Source organism: Cydia splendana, chromosome 11, assembly GCF_910591565.1.
Source record: "Cydia splendana chromosome 11, ilCydSple1.2, whole genome shotgun sequence".
Taxonomy (NCBI): Eukaryota; Metazoa; Arthropoda; class Insecta; order Lepidoptera; family Tortricidae; genus Cydia; species Cydia splendana.
The window spans coordinates 11053255-11076718 of record NC_085970.1 but is presented as its reverse complement, the minus strand read 5'-3'; the positions used below and the strand labels follow the sequence as shown (position 1 = coordinate 11076718).

At 37.5% G+C, this 23464-nt stretch overlaps 1 protein-coding gene across 5 annotated transcripts in view; it reads right to left on the bottom strand.

Moving 5' to 3' along the window:
* The window catches only part of LOC134794875 (uncharacterized), a 114706-nt gene that overhangs the window by 12553 nt on the left and 78689 nt on the right, over positions 1 to 23464 (bottom strand). For all 5 annotated transcript variants that reach the window (XM_063766691.1, XM_063766692.1, XM_063766693.1 and 2 more), the window contains exons 4-8: positions 21929 to 22315; positions 21480 to 21601; positions 2400 to 2669; positions 1689 to 2005; positions 17 to 1570 (exon numbers count right to left, since the gene is read on the bottom strand). In XM_063766691.1, the coding sequence (XP_063622761.1) occupies positions 17 to 1570; positions 1689 to 2005; positions 2400 to 2669; positions 21480 to 21601; positions 21929 to 22315 (2650 nt within the window). The remainder of the gene's footprint in view (positions 1 to 16; positions 1571 to 1688; positions 2006 to 2399; positions 2670 to 21479; positions 21602 to 21928; positions 22316 to 23464) is intronic.

Here is a 23464-nt window from a genome sequence, read left to right as displayed (position 1 = left end):
AATAACGTGCACTTACCAAACTCTAAATATGAATCAGTCTCAGTGTAACACATGTTAATTCCACTGTCTTGTGAGCTGACTGAAGGGTTTTGGCACCAATGTTTTTTGACAGAACAATGTCTACAGATCGTGTCTGAGCAAGCTTCGTCGTCAGAGAGTTTGTTTGAGCTTATCGACTTGGGCATGTTTGGGGAGTTCTGTGACGTCACCACCTGGATAATAGTTTCTGGCGTTGAAGTCTCACTGGAGTTAAATGAAATGTTGTGCGGGCCCGAAGCTTCGTGCAGAGGTGTACACTGAGCAGATTTTGGCGATGGCGAGGATGGCGATCTTTTGAAACGTCTGTTTTCTTCTTCAATATCCAACTGAGTCGGCAGAACAGGGCTCGTGGGACACTTTCTCAAACACTGCGATGTTCTTTTCAAATCTAATCCTAACTCCGGTCCAGATCCTATCCTATTTCTTCCCGTTTGTGGAGGTGAACTCTTTCTGGAACTATTTCCGGTGTATTCAGGTGATATCATCTCGTCAACCTGATTAACCATTTCCCTGATCTCGCTCTTGACTTCAGAAGCCATTTCCTTTGACATTCCCATTAGATACTCAGCTACATCCATCACTGATACAGAATTCCTATCACTCTGACTAGAAATTGAGTTTATACTAACATTTGACTGATCAAGTGCTTCAGAATTTTCCAAAATGTCATCTACCCTGGATATTACTTCGCGGATTTCTGACTTAATCTCAGTACATATATCTTTTGTCATCTCTTTGACATAGGCCTGGAGATCCTCAGATGTCTGCGATGTCAAAGACATTGTTGGAGATGAGCGTCCAAGCTGACTACAGTCAGATGTGCTGCTTTGAGTACTAAAAGGAAATACTGGAGGTGAGATCATGGGATCATCCAACGATTGGAGATCAGTCTGACTCCCGCAGTTACAGAAACTAATTTTCTCGGTGATACTGCTTGGACTAGTTTCCTTCAACCCGAGGTTCAGTTTTGTTTGGGCACTGAATGCTACAGCAGGACTATCCGATCCTAAACTGTAGCATCTCGATCGAATAAGCAGAGGCTGCGCTGACTGCGGACACAGGCGGAGAGGCGATATTGATTCTCCAACAGCAAATTTAACTGGATGCGACATCGGAGTACCTTCTTCCTTCGGTGGCGTCTCTCTAAGACTAGCCTCTCTTGAATAGAACTTTTGTTTCTGCTTCAATCTGAATATCTGACAGTCGTCGATAGCTGAAAGACTGAAGTGACGCGGCGACGAACCTAAGATAGGTGATGAGACGATATTAGCTCTCGTGTGTAGACTCTTTCTGGCCCCGGTGTATCCGGAAGGATCAAATGGCACAATATGCTTGACATTCGCTGACCGCCCCAGAAGAAGGTCATGGGCCTCTTTGGGTAACATGAACCAGCGCAGATAGTCGATGCGCGGGTTGAAACTGACTTCCGGCTCGGCTGTCGAACATTTCATTGCCAATTTTCTTGCCCGGTTGAATAGATTTCTGGCAGTTTGCAAGCATTCTGTATATGTTTGCGGGAATATTCCAGGACCTGAAATAACCGTTTACATGTTTAATGATTTACAAACAATGCGGCTATAAACAGTCGCTGTCATAATTAACGTAGATATAAACATTCCCACAATCATTACGCGTCATTGTGTGCTTACCCGAGACTCTTCTTTCGTTGGCCGTAACTTTTCCGTCATTGAACCTCAATGAATACAGGGATTTTCTGTCTCTTAGTGTGGAGCATGTGTGGTGTTTCCACTGTCCCGTTTGCGGGTTCACCACGTATTGCGGCAATATCTTCCATCCTTCAGTAGCAACCATTTTTAATGCCTCAAGGACGAACGCCAATTCGCTGTCGGACATGAAGTATTGTAGTGAGACCCTGCAGAAGCCAGGTCTGAGGTGCTCGTTGTGTATGGGTACATCAGGAAGCTTGACTGCGCTTAGTTTCCTCACTCGTGCTATCTCCTTTTGTCTGTAAGATTAGCGAATTATTAACTACCTGGAGGTGAGCCAAAACGACCTTCATCTGAATAATAGCCAGTGTTTAGTGATGTACTAAGTAAATTTCCATGTCGTCCTAATATTTGTTTTATGTTAAAGTTATGTTAGGTTTAGCAAAATATTTTCGGCACCTAAAAGCCGATCGAAAAGAATGCGAACCATGACCACGGTTAAAGCAATATTGACTTTGCGTTGTGTGCTAACTCAAATAATTTTGGGGATTCTTTTCAAACTTATTATATATAAATATCTACAAACACCAAGCCGGTACGTGCCGAACCTACGACAAACTTAGGTACGAGATGTTTAAACCTTAATTGAAATCATATTGTGTTAAAGTCACTGCTAAAAAATACTCTACTCACGTTTCAACATGCAGCAGTTTCTCATATTCCTTCAGCAGTTGGTCATCAATACCCAGTATATCGGAGCCGTAGTTCAGGTTGCTGTTCAGCCCGCCCCTGGCCTGGATGCCGAACACGTCGTTCAGGACCGCGCACACGAAGTTGTGGTGAAGGAACGTGCCGCGAGGATGCTTCACCATGAGGGAGAAGATGGGCAGACGGCGGGCGGTCGGAGACTCGCTGCCGAGGAGGATCAGCTCAGGAATGTTCTTGATGTGAGATAGGACTTGTCTGCAACAGAAGATGACAGGAATTTAGAAAGATTAAGCTTAAGAAGGCTTGATTACGAATATCAATACAGCACAGACACTTTGGGTCTTGACGTACTGAAAGCAACAACTTGGACCACTATACAAGTTTCAGCTGGAAGCAATCCTAGAGTTCGTTTTTAAGTATGTTGATTCTAGTTAAACCATCCTTCGAAATTAGTCCTCAGACCACTATATAAAGGCGACATTTAATATAATTAAATAATTAATAATTTAAAAGTATTCCGTGTGGTCTTCATTTATATGCAACTCAGAAATTCAATGCAAACTTACTGAATGGATACGGATATGGCTGCGGCTTGACAGGAAATTGGCAAGTATCGTGATGAGAATGGAAAGCCTAGGTATCTGCTTGAATATTCTTATTGAGATCTAAATATCACACATCATAGATCAACGACATGATAGTGTTCGATAGACTTGATAAACGGTTCTGTTATGCGTTATGCGTATACAAGTACCTACCTAATTTTTATGAAAGAAGAACCAAGAAAGTATTGGTTATGTGAAAACTGCGTGTTGGGGGAAATACGAGCGACGGCAATGCATGGCAAAATGTTAACTGTCGATGGCCTATGGGACGATATTTTCAAAGAATTTGATAGCCGGTAGTTATCTGATAAGTGATAAGATAACTAAGATCTCCCATACCCACCAGAGAGGCTTTCAAAAACGTAAAGAGTATAAAAATAATGTGAACTAGTACGAAGACGATAAAAACACCTATTCATGAACTAGTGCATTAATTGTAAGTACATAATTGTTTGGTAATGAGGTAAACAACTACAAATACCAACCTCATTGTAACTATTGTTACGCGTTAATAATTATAAAGTGGACCTGTGCAACCATTGTACTCGTATTATATCGGCTCTTAGGCAACCGTGTGGTTGATAAGGAAATAGAAATAGTTTGTTTCAGTTTTATTATATTGTTCATCACAATGAATATTATTTGCTTATATTTGAACTAATGTCCACTACCTACAGTTGCTGTTGGTTGTTATAAGTAAGAAGTCGATTATAACAATTAAGAAAAAAACATATTTTACCAACTTTAACTGTAAATGTAGGTAAATGTAATGAGAAGGAATAAAAATATGTCATTTATTTAAAACCAAAATGCAATCACAACGTCTAAATGTTGGCATTTCCCCTAGCAAAAATAAACATAACCTAGTGTAATTGGGAAAGATCTCCGGTTACTCACAATTACTCAATAATTACAGTGCAGTTAACTGACCCTTCATAAAACTTATTGCAAAAGGAGATATTCATAGTCATAGTCTACTGCTACCTACCCAGTTGTTTATGACATGATTGACATGAGATATTATCAATAATGTCTAGGGTACCTACTGATCTACTGATAATAATCTCGTTGATACCCTTGGATAATATGCCTAATTTAAAACCCGGGAACAAGTTTTCCAATTTAAATTCAAGCCTACTAAACTAGTTGTAGACTGGAAATTTAGATCTCTGTAATTTGGAGACGCCTGCTCTTGGATGGCAGCCAACCAGCAATACTAACGCTAATTTGAAAGGGCTCAAGTACACCCAGTTCTGTTCTGTCCTGCATATGACAACTCAACAGGAAGGAACTAGGTACTTACTACGTCCTATCGGAAAAAGATTTGGTAACGTTTTTTAGAAATTTAATCATTGGTATTAGGATGCATATCTGCATCCTAAACATACATATTTTGTGTAAATACAATATGTATTTTGCAATGCTGAGTGGCCTACTTTTCAAGGCGTCCTGGGATAGTAAGTCAAATATATTAAACTCTTCGAGATCGAGTAGTCGTTTTTTTACAAGGAAATTTGGCAAATGTTAGTTTATTATAGACACATAAATACCTACCTAAGTATGATATCGTTGACGGATTTCATCTAATAAATAAAGAAATACACATATACGATTAACACTTACAATAACCCATGCAACATGTCCTTATTGTCCGTGCCATGTTAAATGGCATTTAAACTGTTCAAAGAACTATTGAGAAAATCTTCCGGCTACGGTCACATAAATATTGGCACGGCGGGAACGCATAAATATCCTTAAGTCGATACTAGACATGCGTAAGAGATTTTTTTTATAAAGACGGCAATCATTATGATATTAACCCGTGGAGCGCCCTAGTATCACACGTGTGACATTAACTCCATTTGGGTCATAGCGAAGCGACTCAGTATCAGATTTAAAGCTTTATTCGTTTTATTAGAACTCGCCCAAAACGTGCGACTGAAGAGAATTTGATCATCAATCATTCAAAGAGCACATCGATAGTCGCATTTCGACAAAAAAGGTATTAGGTACTTATGAATATTTTAGTTGATACTTTGATAGAACGTCACGTCGCTTTTTACAAGCTTTTATTTAACTTGTTACATATTTTCAATAAATTTCTTGTCAGAAAGAGGGGAAGATCAAAATATGCTGACTTGAAGTCGTGGATTAGGTACCTAGCCCAAAAGCGACGTGACGTGGCGAGCGAAGAAATTCCGGAGAAAAAAGATAACTTGAAGAGGATGGATAACGAGAGTTTACCATGTGTGGCCATGGCTATTAAGATTTCAGTTTTATCTTTGTCAAGATCTATCTATGTTTGAAGATACATATGTGTGAACCCAGCTTTATAAGAATTGCGCGCTGAGCTATTAACATTCTCATTGATTATTCTTCCTACATCAGTGGCCTTGGCTCCAGCACAGCTGAAACTACTGTTAGGTACAGTCACCTGCAATAATATGTTACTCTTCGAAGGCCGCAAAAATATGTGACACGCTCTAATGGCTCTACAAATAAGATCGTGTCAGATATTTTTGCGGCCTTCGCTGTGTAACATATTATTGCAGGTGACTGTACATTTAATGTAACATTTATAACCCTACTACTACTACCTACGCAAATCGAGATCGGGCCTAGTTCAAAGTTCGAAACATTAGTTCGAACGCGAAACTTGCGTGAGCAAGGTCAGTGGGTGAAAGAAATTGATTGTAAATATTGTAATCGTAATGAAAATGTAATGGCTCCTCTAAACGATGGGTCAGCGCCGGCCACTCCAAGGGACGCAGCCATGCGTAATGTTTGAGACTATGAAATACGTCTGATAAATAACTATTTTAGATGTAACTATTTATTTGTTATGTACTTATTGAAGCTAATAAATAACGCATGAAGGTTTACCAGGTAACGTATGTATTATTAAATTGCACAACGGGACTTAATCGCGTATTTAAGTTTTAAGATTTACCTCCGACGTTTCGAGGACGGCGTTGTCCCCGTGGTCTCGGAGAAGACTGGCTCAATTTGACATCAACATCTTCTAGCCGCGCGAGTTTTTCGAACTACCCGCACTTGGTCTTAATAATGTTGGCAATTTAATAATGTTTAATAATCGTGAAGTCGTTTAAATCAGTGTTTAACGTATGTATTGTATAAAAAATGCGATTGTGAGACAGCTACTTATTTATTAATCAACGAAGACCTTGAACCGGTTCAGTGACTCCGAGAAAATTGTATAGCATTGATAATGTTCCAATGTATCGAAAGGTTTCACTTAATTACAACCCGAATGGCTCTGAACACATGCGTTCGTGGCTCGCATGTCTTCAATCGAACACCATTTCATAGAGCGATCGTGGTTATTTTCCCGTGGATTAGAGTGTAACGAACAGTAGTCACAGACTTTTAACAAACTTGAGAGAACATATAGCACTCGTAAAAAGGAAAATTTTGGCAAAAATAGCACCTATCGTAGCTATGATTAGTTTGTTAAGTGTGAGTCAAATCTTGGATGCCTCAAATTTTACGCATTTCCCGATTTCCAATTGAGCTGAAATTTTGCATGCATAATTATGTATTTAAATCGGATGAAAATGCAATATTGTGATGACATGGAGCTGATCTGGTGATGGAGTGGACTCACAGGGACATGGGGACTCTTGCGATAAAACAACGCAAACTTTATGTTTGTGGTTGTTAGAATTGTCTCGATGAGTATTAGTTGCCCGTTGAAAGCAAAGTACAGTCAGCGATATTTAAAAGCTTGTAACAAAAATATTTTTTTTTGCCAAAAACTTATTTCAATACAAGTAATATCAATAATATCATTGCTACGATAGTGGAGTGGAAAAGTAGGATGGGTAATCTATGTATGGGCGAGGGTCTATGACGCACTTCTAGTTGTGTGGGAGTGAATTTGCATGAATAAACGTTAACTTTACATACCCATTAAATTAAGTATTTAAATAGCTTTATTAGTGCCCAGTGCAGAAACTAGATTCAACGATCTGATTTTATGCTATAACCAGCGGATGGAAAGAACTCTAGCAAACTAGGTTAGTACCTATTACCTAGGTATTACTTAGGGCTTACTGAAAACTCCTGGACTTAGAAAAAATAAATCGTCTCATATATCAGAATCCAGAAATTTTCAGCATGGCCCACGTATAAAGTCCTGTCCATCACAGTAATTAGGTACATATCTGCTGTGCAAATATACCTAATTTTAGAATACCTATTCGTTCTGTTATGTGCTTTCCCGGTTGCTTCTTAAAGGAGACCGGGATCCGCTTTTAGTATCCTAATCCCAAGATTTGGCACAGGCAATATTATAGTTATTAGCGACTGTCATCTGATTGTTCAACTTAGATGGGAAAGTAGACCTTGAGAATAGGTCGGTTTCATTATGATGTTTCCATTCATCGATAAGTGTTGGGTAAAATACTCGTAAAAGTACCAAATTGTATTCCAGACATATGTACGTAAGTTAAAAGAACTTCATTAGTTTTTTTTCTATTTATTTAACGGGAAAATGCAGTGATTCTTCTGTTATTTCTGCTTCAGATTATTTATAAAAGAAAGCATGAACTATCAAAATGTTTTATTATAATCACAATGTCTAGGGAACCCCACCACACTGTATGTTGACTGTAACACCCGTACTGTTTTATCTCATGTTTACGTCATTCCGTTCTATTTCCATAGATCCAGGCGCCAGCGTGGACCAACTTCATCTGAACTCTGATTATATAAAACTAGTATGAATTCACGGGTCTTTGTTGGATAGCCGTGTCCAGTCCAGTTTCCTATATTGCGCGATTTATGATGCCACGGTTATAAAACTGTTACAATTGCCAATGTTTCCAGCAGATATAATGCATGTGGGATTTACACGCAAATGAGCTTCGTTATACACGTGCGTTCAACATTCATCGATAATACGAGTATCGCTTAAAAGTAAGATAACGAATCATAGGGGTCTCACGTAGCAGCTGGCCCTCTAGTTTTCAAACAAATCTTTACTTCAGACTACCCAATATTCATTTATTTGTACGTAACTTCATGCCACATACATTACAGGTAACAACATAGTTAGTCAAGTTTATTACAGTATGAATACGGAGAAATTTTGGTAAGTATGCAAAGTATACCTGTCTGCATTATAGCATTTGACAAACAATTTACAAACAATGCAAACCACATTTGCCAAAAACATAATTCATCGAGGAAATATGCAGTGACTGCCAATGCCAGCCTCATAATACGACTACGATTATATTATTAATAGTTCAGTTCGGTATCTCATAATTATTAATAGTTCTCTGTCTGCGACAACTGAATTTGTCCACAGCATTCAAAACAGAAGGTCGTTAACCGATCCAGTGGTAAGGAATATGAGAACAAAATAAATCATTATAATAAAAGTTTTTACGATTAGAAGTTTTTCATGTTTATTTTATTTGAATATTGTTTACACCAAAAACAAAACGTTAGAAGTTTAAAATCCTACTAAATCTAGCCCGGTTATCTTTACACTTCGGACCACTTTGGACATGACATGCTATAGGTACCTACTTACTCTCAATAACATGATTTTAAAGAGTTTTAAACTTTGGGCTGTTAGGGCCTAAAGGTCCTAAAGCGAACATATAATAAGGAGTACTATTATTCTATTTTCGCAAGTCAATCAGTGGCGGATTTGCAGTCTTTGCCGCCCTAGAGTCTCAGGACCCACCATATAGACTGCCGCCCCTAATATCTGGCCGCCCTAGGCCCGGGCCCGGGCCCTAGGCACTGAAGTCAATACTTCAATGTATCTAAGAGATGCACGAGTATTCAATGCCCTTTGGCGCCCACTCGTCTACAAACACCAGTTATTTACGTAATCAATGCTACAGCGAACTTCGTCCACAAATACATTCACCGAAAACAATCCAATGTAATCATTATGTAAAAGAATAACCTACATGTCTGACCTAAATGGAGCCCAGTTTTATATGTCGTAGCAGGAAAATCTTTTGATCTAGTTTCCAAGTTATATGTTATTTTCACGGAGTTAATGTATTTGTCTGTGTAACACAAGCGTGCAGTGTTAGATGTATAAAAGCATAATATATCATCCGAAAACTCCTTCTAAATGTTAACACGTCTTCGTGTCACTGAGGTGTGATACATTAATTATTTTCATGACACCGTTGTAATTATGCAATTTAAAAGTAAAACAAACCGAAATGTATTCGTGATCTTCAGCTAATCTAACTACAAACTGTAGGTACCTATAGATGGTAGGTACCTGTAGGTAACTGTAGGTACATATGTATGTATTGCGCGCTTTTTCTACCTTGACCAAAAATTGAAAATAAATGTATATTTTGCTAAAAATTACTAGGTACGCAATGACTTCACTCAGGAGTAAAGTTTGTTTAACCCTCCTGCCTTGAAACCCTCGCAACACACGTGGTTCAATTTTGGAATCTTTCCCTTGCTCGTGTATCAATATTATAGCACGAGTAATTAAACAACTTTGCCCCCTTGTAAAACAAATAACTATTATTCTACTGTGCAATATTTATATAAAGTATACCCAGCAGAACAAGCTATTATTTTTATGTCACTTCTCCAGTATACTGTAACGCCCCCAGCTATAAAGTAGACCAATAAAAAATCAATTTTCTTTGCAAGACGTCTTATATCGATGCATCTCGCATGCAGCCAGCTAGACTGGGGCAACCACGTGTTAACTTGTAGGGATGTGTATAGTGTAATCGGGGCATATGTATTAAATTTTTCAATTTAGAGTTAAGTCATCCATTTTTGGTCTGCAGGGTGAAATTGCTCGTTGAGAAAGCATGGACCATCTCATTGAGGATCATGAATATAAATTACGAGATAAAAGGACTATTTTACGAGCCCGTCTATTGGTTAATGTTTATTTATTGATGTTTTAAACAGAGTGTCCGATCCTGATTTAAGAATTCGTTACGGTGTTGATCTTGTTTTGATACGACTTTGAAGATCGTATCAAAACCATTTCAAACCCATGACAAATGGTTAAATTAGAATTGACCTCCTATTTTGTTAATAGAAAGGAAAAGAAAACCGTACTTCGATAAAATAAAAACGCTGTAAGTTAAGACTGTCTTAGGTGTGTTATGCGATTACTCGGTCATTTTCAAAATTATTATTCTTATAACAAAAATATTTTTACGCAAATTTAGGTACTCAGGTTCGAAAACAGATAAGATTGGAACAAGAAAAGCCTTATAATTAGATTTTTCTATTTTCCGATTATTTCTAAACACTGTAATTTCAATAATTTGACAACACTTAGTAAGACGCCCTAATATAATATTAATAAGTTTTGAGCAGTAATCATAGCCAAAGTTCACTGTTTAGCCATTTACTCTAATGCACCTTTGCTTGGTCTTTTTATGCGTTTTCAAGGATAAAATGTAAGTTTTTTGTAATTTACTGATCGCCAAATGCATGCATTGCCTTGCCATTTCAAAATATAAACCGTTGATACCCTTTTTGTATCAGTGAACATCTTGAATTTGAAAAAGCTGCAAGCGGAGACAGCAAACTTCCGAGTATCATTAGTCACCCATGGCCACGGGCACAAGAATCTGTTGGTTTAATCAACACTTGCTATTTGTAAGACAACCCTAGTCCGGAATCGAATTCAGGTCATCTCGACACGCGCCCTCTAACTGGTTAAATGGGTCACTGGAAATAGCCCGTTGCTATGCAGTGGCGATAATGACCGAAGGACACTTGTACAACATAGTATGACATTCTTTAGTGACCAGGTTTATTACTTCAGTCATTAAATAAATGGCAAAGGAAAATATGGTTAGAACACCAATACACCCCTAGTAAGAGGTATTTTACCTTGGGTTGAAAGGTGAGATTGCAGTAGACTCATCTTTTATAAGCTTAGAGCATTTAATAACCGGAGTCGCCTTTAAGAGCTTACGCCTCTGCCGAAAACGTTGCACAATTGTGCAAACTTTTGTATGGACTGACGTTTATGTGACATGGCTATTTGTACGTTACGTACAAATCATGTAGAAATAGCCATATTTACACTTGACGTGCCCCTACCCTGCAAAAATCGGTAGACTGTTTTGACAGAAAATGACAGCCAAGGCATCTCCGGTTACTACATGCTCTAAGCTTATAAGACGCAACCGATAAACCGTGAGGTATAAAGATATTTAACGTATTATATTTTAAATGAATTATTATTTTACAGTTACTAAAAGCACAGCGAAAGTCGTACAAAGAAAGAAATTGCTAAAAAAATATGTTCAGGCCGGTTATCAATATTTTTATTTATATTTACTTGAAAAACATACGTGTGAACACTACCTGTTTGATTTTCTCGACTCTAAACCTTATTTATAACTTGAACCAATATGCTAACTAATACCTATGTACATTCAATATTACTGAAAGAACAAGTAGGTATCTAATAAAGAAAGAAAATTGTTTTTTCCGTCCATTTTCCTGAAAAGTTCCTGAAGGAAACGAGGCAAATGCAATGAAATGGCGCCTGGGCTTCCAATTGGTGGGAAACGGTTCTGGGGAAGCGGGAAATTCACCCATCCGCCACCAATAACGCCCTTCCTTTCAATCTACAGTAATTTGCGAAAATTTACTGCCTTTTGGATAAAATTTCATACGCTGGATTAGACGGTCTACGTTAGATAGTTATCAAGGGTAACCCGGCGCGCGAATTCTGAATATTTAGGTAAATGTTACCTATTTTAGTTATATTAGATCGCAATGTCAGCACTGGACTGTCAAAATTATCTTGTACCGAAAACCCGCGCCAGCTTTCGGTACATACACGACTACACGTCTACTCACTCAAGTAGACCGGTTAGAAGAGACAAGTCGGTGAACGATATTTTGGCCTTTTTTAATGTTTTTGACTCCGGGTCAGTGGGATGGTGCAAGTGGCCGTACGTAAGTAATTACTATGGAAACTACTACTTTTTTCTAGCTGTGGAAACTCTGTGATTGGCTCACTGTTCCCATGTCATTACTCATTACCTAACTTGTTACTCTAGCTGTAAGTTTTCCTAACAAATAAAATAAAATATAAGTATAAATAAGAGATGCGTCGCTTTTACACTTAGGTATATTATGTAGTTGTTGGAACGCTCGGAGTTGGAACGTGACAAACGTCGACGATAAATGATAAATACGCGTCTATCACACTCTACGTGTGACTACTGACGTAAGTCATATGGTTCCCCTATCTTTGGCATAATTTTTTTTGTAATAATTCTATTGTGCATAATACCTTTAGGCATAACATACTGTTAGCATAAATTCACTTGGTACTGGATTGTTGCGCATACATACTCTACGCATAATTTTTATTGATCGAAGTATCTTTTGGCATAAATTTAATGTCCGAATCGAGACCTGGTATCTGTTTCATTTCGCATAATTTTATTTGTAATAATTTGTTTTTGCATAATTCGCCATTAAGCATAAAGTACTACAAGCATAAAATCTTATGGCATAGAAATATTTTGCATACTTGCAAGAATCATATATGTTGTAGGCCGAATATTTTTTGGCGGAAATTAATTCGCCAAATTTTTCCCAATTCGCAACTAGGTATTATTTTCTCATAATTTCATTTCTGGCAACAGTTTGTTTTCGTGGGGTCGCAGTTCTAACCTAACCTAACCCACTTTTCTGCCAACAGTTTGTTTTCGTAGGGTCGCAGTTCTAACCTAACCTAACCCACTTTTCAGGCAACAGTTTGTTTTCGTGGGGTCGCAGTTCTAACCTAACCTAACCCACTTTTCAGGCAACAGTTTGTTTTCGTGGGGTCGCAGTTCTAACCTAACCTAACCCACTTTTCTGGCAACAGTTTGTTTTCGTGGGGGACGCAGTTTTAACCTAACCTAACCCACTTTTCAGGCAACAGTTCGTTTTCGTGGGGTTCCAGTTCTAACCTAACCTAACCCACTTTTCAGGCAACAGTTTGTTTTCGTGGGGTCGCAGTTCTAACCTAACCTAACCCACTTTTCTGGCAACAGTTCGTTTTCTTGGGGGTCGCAGTTCTAACCTAACCTAACCCACTTTTCAGACAACAGTTCGTTTTCTTGGGGGACGCAGTTTTAACCTAACCTAACCCACTTTTCTGGCAACAGTTTGTTTTCGTGGGGTCGCAGTTCTAACCTAACCTAACCCACTTTTCAGGCAACAGTTTGTTTTCGTGGGATCGCAGTTCTAACCTAACCTAACCCACTTTTCTGGCAACAGTTTGTTTTCGTGGGGTCGCAGTTCTAACCTAACCTAACCCACTTTTCTGGCAACAGTTCGTTTTCTTGGGGGTCGCAGTTCTAACCTAACCTAACCCACTTTTCAGACAACAGTTCATTTTCTTGGGGGACGCAGTTTTAACCTAACCTAACCCACTTTTCTGGCAACAGTTTGTTTTCGTTTGTTTAAATGAGCTAAAAATATGTATATATCCAAAATGCCAATAATATGTTCCCACCCAAAGTTACAATACAATACAATAATAATGTTTTTTTTTTACGAATTATAAACGTAGGCAGAGCTTTTAGTTACGGCTCTGCGTTAATGAGTCAGTCAGCTACATAATTAGGTTTTTTATGCATTGTTAAATATAAATTAGACTTGGATTTTATACAATCTGACGCTTTCTTTAATTTTAACATTCGTCGAAAAACATTCTGCCAAATGTAGCTTATGACAGATGGGTTTTAGGTCATACAAGTTATACCAAATAGAAAGAATCTAAATACGTTTTCTTCGATGTAAATATTCGCTTAAATCCTATTATGCTAAACAGATTATGAAAATCACATTTCGGACATTTAAACAAATGCAAAATAAAATTACTTATTCGTATCAAAATCGGCCATGATAGTAGTAGTCTATTTAAGATTCGGACTTGGAAACATTCGGGCTATTGCATATTATACAAACTGAAGCTTTCTGCAAATTTAACATTCGTCTAAAAATATTTCTGCCAAATAGGTTATGCCAGATGCGTTTCGGGTCACGGAAGTTATGCCAAATAGACGGAACCCAAGTCATATATCACTCTTCAATACAAAGTGATCACAAAACAAATTCGCCACAAAAAACATTGTTAGATACAGGTTATATAATGTAACACATAGGCGTAGCTACTATATTATGTACAAGACCACAATGTAGATAAAAATATACCTAGTTTCATAGGAAGTTTTTGAAGCAAATGTGGATTTCTTTTGAATGGAATACGTCTTATAAAAAAGGCGAAATAATCAAATCCAGGATATACTCTATCCAATTCTGTACGTACAAAAGATATTCAGAAAAATGTTATTTTTAAATAGTTGAACACAGAATTAAAGTTTCTGTATGGATGGAACTATTTCCTGCGACGAAAACTGCATAAAAATGGCTTGATTTCCGCATACGTGCCTCGGCGTTATCGCGGCCAGTGTGACAAAGTATACATTGTTAGACATAGGTAGGTATTTGCTAAGTATCGTTTGCTTTGACAGTTTGCCTACAATCAGTATGTTTGTTTGTACTGTACGGGCGGAAGGCGCCATCACGCACCGTTTGAGTGTATCGACGATATCGACATGTCATTGAGACAGCTTCAATACAAAATGACAATAAATTTACAACGACGAAGCTATGTCAACAAATTCAATGACGTCATAATCTTGTGCGCATTATGTGACGAATACTATGTTCATCAACCCTGGGGGCCTAGCCAAGATAACAGTCGTACATCAACTAACGCCAAACGAAAAACAAAATGTATCGGGATGACAGAAAAGGACTCTTCAAGTTTCTTCCATTATGTTAAAAAAAATGTTGATAGCCCACGCAGCGCAAGTGTTATTTTAGTTATTTTAAACGTCAAACTTCTATGAAATTATGACGTATAAATAACAATTGCACTGCTTGGGCTATCAAAATCGCTACAGACTTTTCTTGGTGTGCTGAGGAAATGCAAATCTGCGTTGATTGGCCGAGGTAACGATGGATTTTGTTTGTTTCTACATTCTAATTGCATTCCTTTCCAACCGGTAAACATTATGCAAATAAACACATAAATATTAACAAATATGGCATCTTAATAAATTATGATAAGTTTAATAGCACCACCGACGCACTTGGCTGCAACCCGCGGGTTTACGACGCCTGAAGAGCCACATAACACATAACACGGTGCTTGTAAATTGAGTTACGATCAGGGCCTGATTTGACTACAGAATGCGACAGATGGGGCTTGGCTACTTTTGTGATAAGATACGGGACCTTTTGACATATTTTAAATATAGTTAGTTTTTTAGGGTTCCGTACCCAAAGGATAAAAACGGGACCCTATTACTAAGACCCCACTGTCCGTCCGTCCGTCCGTCTGTCACCAGGCAGTATCTCATGAACCGTGATAGCTAGGCAGTTGAAATTTTCACAGATAATGTATTTCTGTTGCACCTTAAACAACAAATACTAAAAAGTACGGAACCCTCGGTGGGCGAGTCCGACTCGCAGTTGTCCGGTTTTTTTAACATTAGAAGAAAGGTAAACAATCTTGACGTGTCTGTTTATTGAAAAACACTTTTGAAAAATAAGTCACGACAAATATCTATGTATCAATTATGAATCATATACGATTATTTACATTATTTTGCTTTCATAAGTAATAGTTACCGATTTTTAATAAGCGTTTTTCAATTACAAGACTCGTCAAATTCACGTAGTATTTTTCTAAAATCCAAAAAAACGAACTATATTATATGGTATTGAAGCACCATAAGTAACTAACATTCAAGAAGTAGTGTAAACGTATTTCACTATCATATGCCAGGTCTGCAAGCCAAAAAAGTTTCAAACTTTGGAAGGGGTTTTCAAAAAGTTTGGAAATCATCAAACATCTTTATTTTACTATCAAAATTTTTCTTACAAGAAACCGACGTACCTTTCTACGCCGTACACCACAAAACTGGAGTACGGTTATGCGAATGTTACAGTTTATTTTCACAACTAAATTAGTAACCAACGTATTGAAAATAAACGCCGGTGGTGGTCTGCTCGCGTTTACTTCAGTCCAAGGACAAGCATGGGTAATTAACAATGACGGTGAACACGCTTCTCAGCGTTTGAAGATATAGTTTGTTTATTAAATTAAGAAATGTGCAGGTTCTTAAGCTATACAAGATATTTTGCTGAAAAAACCGACACATATTTACACCGTCCAAAGGAAGAGTATTAGACAACGTTTTCTTCAGTAATTTCTTAGTAAAGTAAGTAGATATACATGATTATATTATTGTCGTTGTTGCTGCTACTACAATTCTGTGCTTGAGCCCTTTTGCTAGCACACTTTGTTAATTTATTGTTTGTTTGAGCTTATGTGTGTAATGTACTTAAATAAAATATTATTCTTCTTCTCTTTCTTTAACACATTCAATACCACTAAGTGCTACGGGTTACGCTCGTAGCGCGTAGCCACGGTTTCGTCGTATGTAGCGCGTAGTCGCTACGAACAGTGTACCCGACAGTCGGGTTCTTGGTGTTGAATGTGTTAACTATAGTCACCCAATTTTAGAGCGTTTTCTGATCGGTACCAGATCGGACAGTGTGAAAGCGCTTCTATAATCTCTATACTTCATTTTATATTTTATTTAAATAAAAGGCTACATTGTACCAAAAGTTAATTCAACGTCATGTATAGAATCGAACTAGATCCAGTCCAAAGTCAACAGCCCAGCTTGTTTGGCGAAGCCGCGCAAACAAACTAAACTAACAGACATCTATTCACGTGTCAATCTGATCTGTAAGCCATTTCTGATTTGACCTCTAAGCTCGCAAAAGCGCATAGATATCAAGGTCACTTAATACTGGTTTTCTTGGTGCCGCGCGGCTAGCGTCATGAGTAACATGGGACATATATTCCTATTGCTGGCTTGGAAAGTCAAACGTTCATGCGAACCATTACAACGAGATTTTTAACAATTATCCGTAATCAGAAAGCGCACTAAGAGCTACCGTTGCGCGCATTGTAATAAACCATCATGCACGATACAAGTCGACCGGACTGGGGTGGGTCTGCCACCGGGACACAGCAGTAGATGCATCAGCAGGCGGTGGTAGACCTTTAGACCAGCGGTCGGCAACCTTTTTTTGCGTAGTTTTAGTAGCGTATATAGTTAACGATGAGTAAGTTGACGCGGGCCGCACTTTGTTAATATTTATGACTTTATCAGACATTGTCGTTTCTCAATATTACATAGCCAGAGAGGCTCGCAGGCCGCAAGTGACAGTTTCACGAGCCGCATGCGGCCCGCGGGCCGCAGGTTGCCGACCGCCGCTTTAGACGAATGAACCAGGCAACAACAGTCGAGAAGAGGTACTCGCATCACGGACTGTTAATAATCTCCCTATTAACATCTGCTAGTGCACAATACGTTAATTAATTTGTCGATCGAGTCGAGTGTGCTGCAACCTGCCGTTATACTAGTTCGCCTAACAATTTGCCTCGCCTGTGCTTTGTAAGCGATTAGTAATAACGTCACAGTTGACACGACCCAATAGAAGCTGTGATTTTCCATGCGAATGTCGATGCAAATGTTCACCTAGCTAGACGGTGATAACAGATGAATAGAAAGTAGATAGCGAATACGACTTTCAATGATGTGCCATTTATATTATAATCTAGAGGAAATTTCCAGCCGTTTTCTAACTTTTTCGTTTTTTGATTATTAACGACAACGTATTTGGGCTAAGTAGTCAATTAAACTCCATATAATTATACATCAGTAACTTTAGTTAGTCATCCATATTATATAATTATTAAATCGAAAAATTATGACATTTGCGAGATTACCGATGTACGAGTAGGATATACCTATTATAGACACATCCTTATACCTAAGGTAACAAACGTTTATTTATTGCTGACTGTACCTATTTAGAGGTAGATACTAAAGTAAAAATTCAGCCTTAACTTTAATTAAAATCTCTTAAATCAGTTAACTCGCTCAATAGATATTAAAATAAATCAAAACGTAGTCCATTTTCAACCTAAATAATTGAAAAACTGACAATAATCCCCTTTGTTTTACGAATATAAACAGACGTAAGTAAATGTATTACATAAACTAGGTATATTACAGGCTCATTTAAAAACAATACGCGACACGGTATGTCCGTACATATGCGATATTTAAAAAATAAACGTGTCACATAGATTGTAGCATAAGTAGTAACTGTCTTTGAAGTCTTAACATTATCATTGTTCCACCTATTGTACTGGTATCATAGGCTGGTAGGTATCCTACTTTTAGCTATCAATAATACTGTGTCAACGGAACATAGGTATCACCTTTGTTTATAACAATGACTAAAACATTATGCGTAATGTTGTATTTTTATCCACAGAAACCACAACAAAGGCCATGTGTTGCGTTATACCTAAAGTAAATGTAGACTATACTTAGGTACAATGATTTTATTATCAATAAAATGGTTTTTAGATTTTATAACTATCGCTTGGTCTGGCTGGTGTATTAAAAAACTTCGGTACCTTATCCAGGATTTATCAAAGGATCAAAATAAGGCAGGTTATAACGTAATAGATAACGTAACGCAACAAAAACTCATAATATACGGAGATGTTAATGAAGAAGATTTTTCGCTTACATAGCCATGCATGATACATACCTATATCGGTAGTATTGTTATAGAAAACAGAAAGCGACGCCATAAAGACGGCTATGAAATAGGATCTCCTATTGTTGTCAAACAAGAGACATACCAACGCATATTCCGTTACCTATGTTTACAGAAATTAGTGAATTATAGGTAAGAACTATAAGTGGAAGCATTATACCAACAAGTGAACAGTGTAACCGATGAAAGATGAGTTCAAACGATTCTCATAAATTTTGTAAAGTCTACGATATTCATCAGAGTGATAGCTGACATGTGGCTGATTCTGTCTTGTCTACTCGTACATAGTATATTATAAATATTATAGGGACATTATAGGGACATTCTTGTACAATTGACTAAGTCCCACGGTAAGCTCAAGAAGGCTTGTGTTGTGGGTTATCACTGTTATCAGACAACAATATACCTACATATAATATACAAATCCTTAAATACATAGAAAACATCCATGACAGGAACAAATATCTGTGCTCATCATCACACAAATAAATGCCCTTACCGGGATTCGAACCCAATACCATCGGCTTCGCAGGCAGGGTCACTACCTACTAGGCCAGACCGGTCGTCTAGTTACGAGCTTCATTGAATTAAGTTGTTAAAATGATAATATATTCAATAACTTTGCTGAAAGCCTTGGAAGTTTTCGGTATAACAATTATTATGGTTAAAATGTTACAACATAAGTAGGTAATTTAACTTACGAATTTCCAGAAATAAGCCAATTCCCTTGGTGAGAAAGAATTTATTGGATAAAAGCGTTAAGGGATCGATTCATATAACGAACTTTGAGGTAAGTAAATTAGCATAAATGATAAGGGTCAATTTTTGAAGAGGGTGTTTTTTCGACATTTGTATGGCATTTTTTTATTTTTGAAAAATCTGATTTATAATCATCGTTTTAGAAAGGGTTCTTAACAACAAAAAATATACTGTAGGAGGCACCTCTGTACTTTTTATAATTAGCTAGATATGGACGTTTAAAGATCGAAATTTGTATTACACTATTTAGCCATTTGTAAGGCGCTTTTGACATGTATAAGGCATATTTTCGACATTATATGGCAGTATCAACATGTATATGCCACTATTTATTATTTTTGTTGCATTTATAAGACCCTGACGACATTTGTATAACACCTTCTCGACATCTGTATCGCACTATGTCGACATTTGTATGCCACAATCGACATTTATACGGTCAAAATAGCCGTATAAATGTCGCCATACAAATGTCGCGACATGTCGCCAATAATATTTTTTAGCGACATTTCCTACACAATACAACCGATTCACTTATTTGTTTTACTATATATTTTAACACTATATTTGCAACTATTATTATAAAATAAACATTTTTATTCCAACTATGTACCAACGTATTAAGCGTCCATACAAATGTCATTGTAGTCGTACCAAAATATATCGAAAGAGATTTTTATCTGTTTTTAAATAAATTAAACTGTTTCCGGGTCTACATTTGATGTCAATCGATGCCCAACTAACCGCACTATTGCGTTGTAAATTTAATCTAACCGTTATTCAATAGACAAAGAAGATTATAGGGGGTATATTTAAGTCATAACAAAACAGGTGCCGCGCGGGACAGCAATAAAAAGGCTTCCCTTGTTTTATTAAATAACGCATTAATTTATCAATATGATTAAATCAATTCTCTAGAAAATGCTCTTTATAGAAATACAAAGTTGTTTATAATACGTTGCCTACATCCAAAGTTATGATTTTTTTTATTGCGCGATGCCGCCACTGGGACACGCGAAAACGGCAAATTTCGCCGTTTTTGGAACTTCAAATACGATTTTGTCAGGAACAAATAATATTTTAGGTACAGTTGTGCATTATTTTTAAAGCTTATAATACACTGAATGAAAATATATACATACCCAGTCTTTTAGTCCTATGGACTTTGAGTTTTAGCCGTGGGACAGCAAAAAATGCCTATTTGAAAATTGACCCATAAAGTAGTAGACATTTGGAAAGATACTTAAGATATTATATTAAGTAATAAATAAATTTGTCTTGAACCCGAAACCTAGATATAGGTTAGCCTTCTCTAAGTTCTCTAAGGCCCACTTGCACCATCCCACTAACCCGGGGTTAAGCGGTTAAGCCGTTAACCTAGTGTCCAATTGTATGGGTAACCATGGCAACTCCAGGTTTAACTGGCTAACCCCGGGTTAGTGGAATGGTGCAAGTGGGCCTAACATGCTTTTGCTTTTAGCTAAGTTATTCAAACAATCGAATTTTCTATTCGTGCGATTGTTGTAAGCGTGCGACATAACAGACCGTTCTTACCATTACTAATAATTCATGTTTCAATAAGTGCGTTTGTAAACGTAGGTAGCGCTTTTAATTCAAAAGCTTGTCAAAATATTTTATCAAGGCATGTAATTTACCATTGAACATGGTAAAAGTTACTCTTAGGTTGTGGATTCTTTGGAACAGCACAGCAATGGGACCCGGTGATATCCAAGCGATATCATTGTCAATCTCATTGACGGAGTTAAATATTTCAATGGGGGCGCAGCAACTCAATTTGATGTTTACGGTGTCATCGCTTTTTCCCCGTTCCTGCAGTCACGATCCGAATGTAATCGTAAACCGGTATACCTATGTGTATAATGTAAGTAAATAGGTAGCTGACCTGGTAATATTGTGTGTGTAATGTAAGTAAACAGGTAACTGACCTGGTAATGTTGTGTGTAATGTAAGTAAACAAGTAACTGACCTGGTAATATTGTCCTGTCGGTCCGCAATGGTCTGCAAGCTCACAGCATCTCGCAGCTGCATAACGAGGGCTGTTCTGACCGCGTCCGTGCATCTCCACTCTTCAATCCTTTCGCAGAGAACCTGTGGATAATTCGTTATTTTACTTTTTGATTTAGCTAAATCCGACTTTCAATGAAAAATATTATGTCAAAAATGTAATTATTAAAAAGATGATTTAAGCGATTGCCGTCTGTATTCGTACTGCCAAAGAATTTGACCCATCAATATTGTGGCTAACAAAACAGTTTAATTAATTTAATTATCCATTTTCAGGCTCCATCAACAGACCAGCTCGATGGTACCAAATTATTGTACAAAAGAGAAATATTAGTTCTAAATATCGGCAGTAATAATCAGAACCATCAAGCGTCGCCCTCATTCAAACTTACTATAAAAGCTATTTCTTACCTCAACATCATCAGAATAAATCGGAGTATTTCTAAACACGTCCTTCTTGACAACAGCCACGTACGGCCCTTGCACTCCTCCCACAAACTTCTCGCAGTTGAAGAACACCGCATCTTTCTTGACCATCTCCTCTTCGACCCCGGGGAATGTCGGGTTCATATCAACTGCACACGTTGGGGCTACTAAAGTATAGTCCCAGAAAGCCCAGGCGCCGTACTGGTGTAACAGAAGCGTTGTAGCCACATCGTCGGCTAAAACTCCTGTGAGCTTGGATGCCGCAGGGAAGAAGCCAATCATGCGCTTGCCCGTTCCTGAGTATGTCTGAAGCTTCTGTTCTAGGTTGTTCAGGTCAATGAAACCTTCTTTTGTTTCCGGGATTTTGACGATCTGGAAATAATTTTTGTTGGTTAGCGGTTTGACAATACAATGTAATATAAATTATAGGTATTGAAGGTGAGCATAAGGAACTCTTGTACTTAATGCATATTTCGTACGGTGACGTATTTTCATAGCTTATTTCATGATCTTCACGATACCTAAAATATTTATTTGTGATAACAAAAAACTCTTTTAAACCTCGAGATTGAATACCAGCCGTTAATCTTATAAAGATGACGGATTTCTTGCAGATTTAATCTCACAGATAACACAAAATAAGATTTATATTCACAACAGCCTTACAGATGTAAGTTATTTTTGGGCTTGCTAAGTGGCATTACAAAATAAAACGCAGAAGATTTCTCGTGATCAAGTCCCGTTATTCCACAAATAAATGGCGCAAAAGCCTCGCTAGCCCTAACCACGCACAAGCCACTTATCAGATTAGTTCCCGCTTTGATTTCGTTAACTCCCAAGGGCGGTCCCTACTTTGTCTCGGGTACTTTGTTCATGAAGCAGAAAATGTCTTATGAAAACGCCCGGAAAATTCTGTTATGTAATAAAATCAGCCTGCTAAGCTTGCAAATTGTTGTCTGGACAAAAAAATTCAGCCAATTTTAGTTAGGGAGTTTTAAAATTATTTTCGTCAATTTAGGTAGTTACCAAAGATTTTACGCTACAATAACATGTCTTCATGGAAGATGTCAAACAAAGCATAAAAACATCAGTCGCAGTTCTTATTGCGTATTTATTCTGAGTTACTTCTGTTAAGTGCAAATAGATTAATACGGCTCCCACAAGGACATTAGCCTATACCTAATACATAAATAGGTATCTATTAAAGTCGATAGTTGAACAAGGCTTTGTTTGCCCATAATAATTTTATAATTTCTTGAATCTATATATTAAAAAATTAAGTCTTGCTAACATGTCAGAAAATACATAAATTACAGTCCTTATATTGGTAGGTATGTATTTACGGTACAGATAGCATAATTGTTTTCCATCGTATTTTCTCGGAAACGTTCGTATTTGTCATGCTACTTCAGTCGACCTCAGTACTTTTTGTACCGAGACTGACTGAAATAGCAAGATACGTTCGTACCATCACGGTCCGCGATTGTTGCGCTATTTAGGGTCCTAGCTAAATTGGTTGTT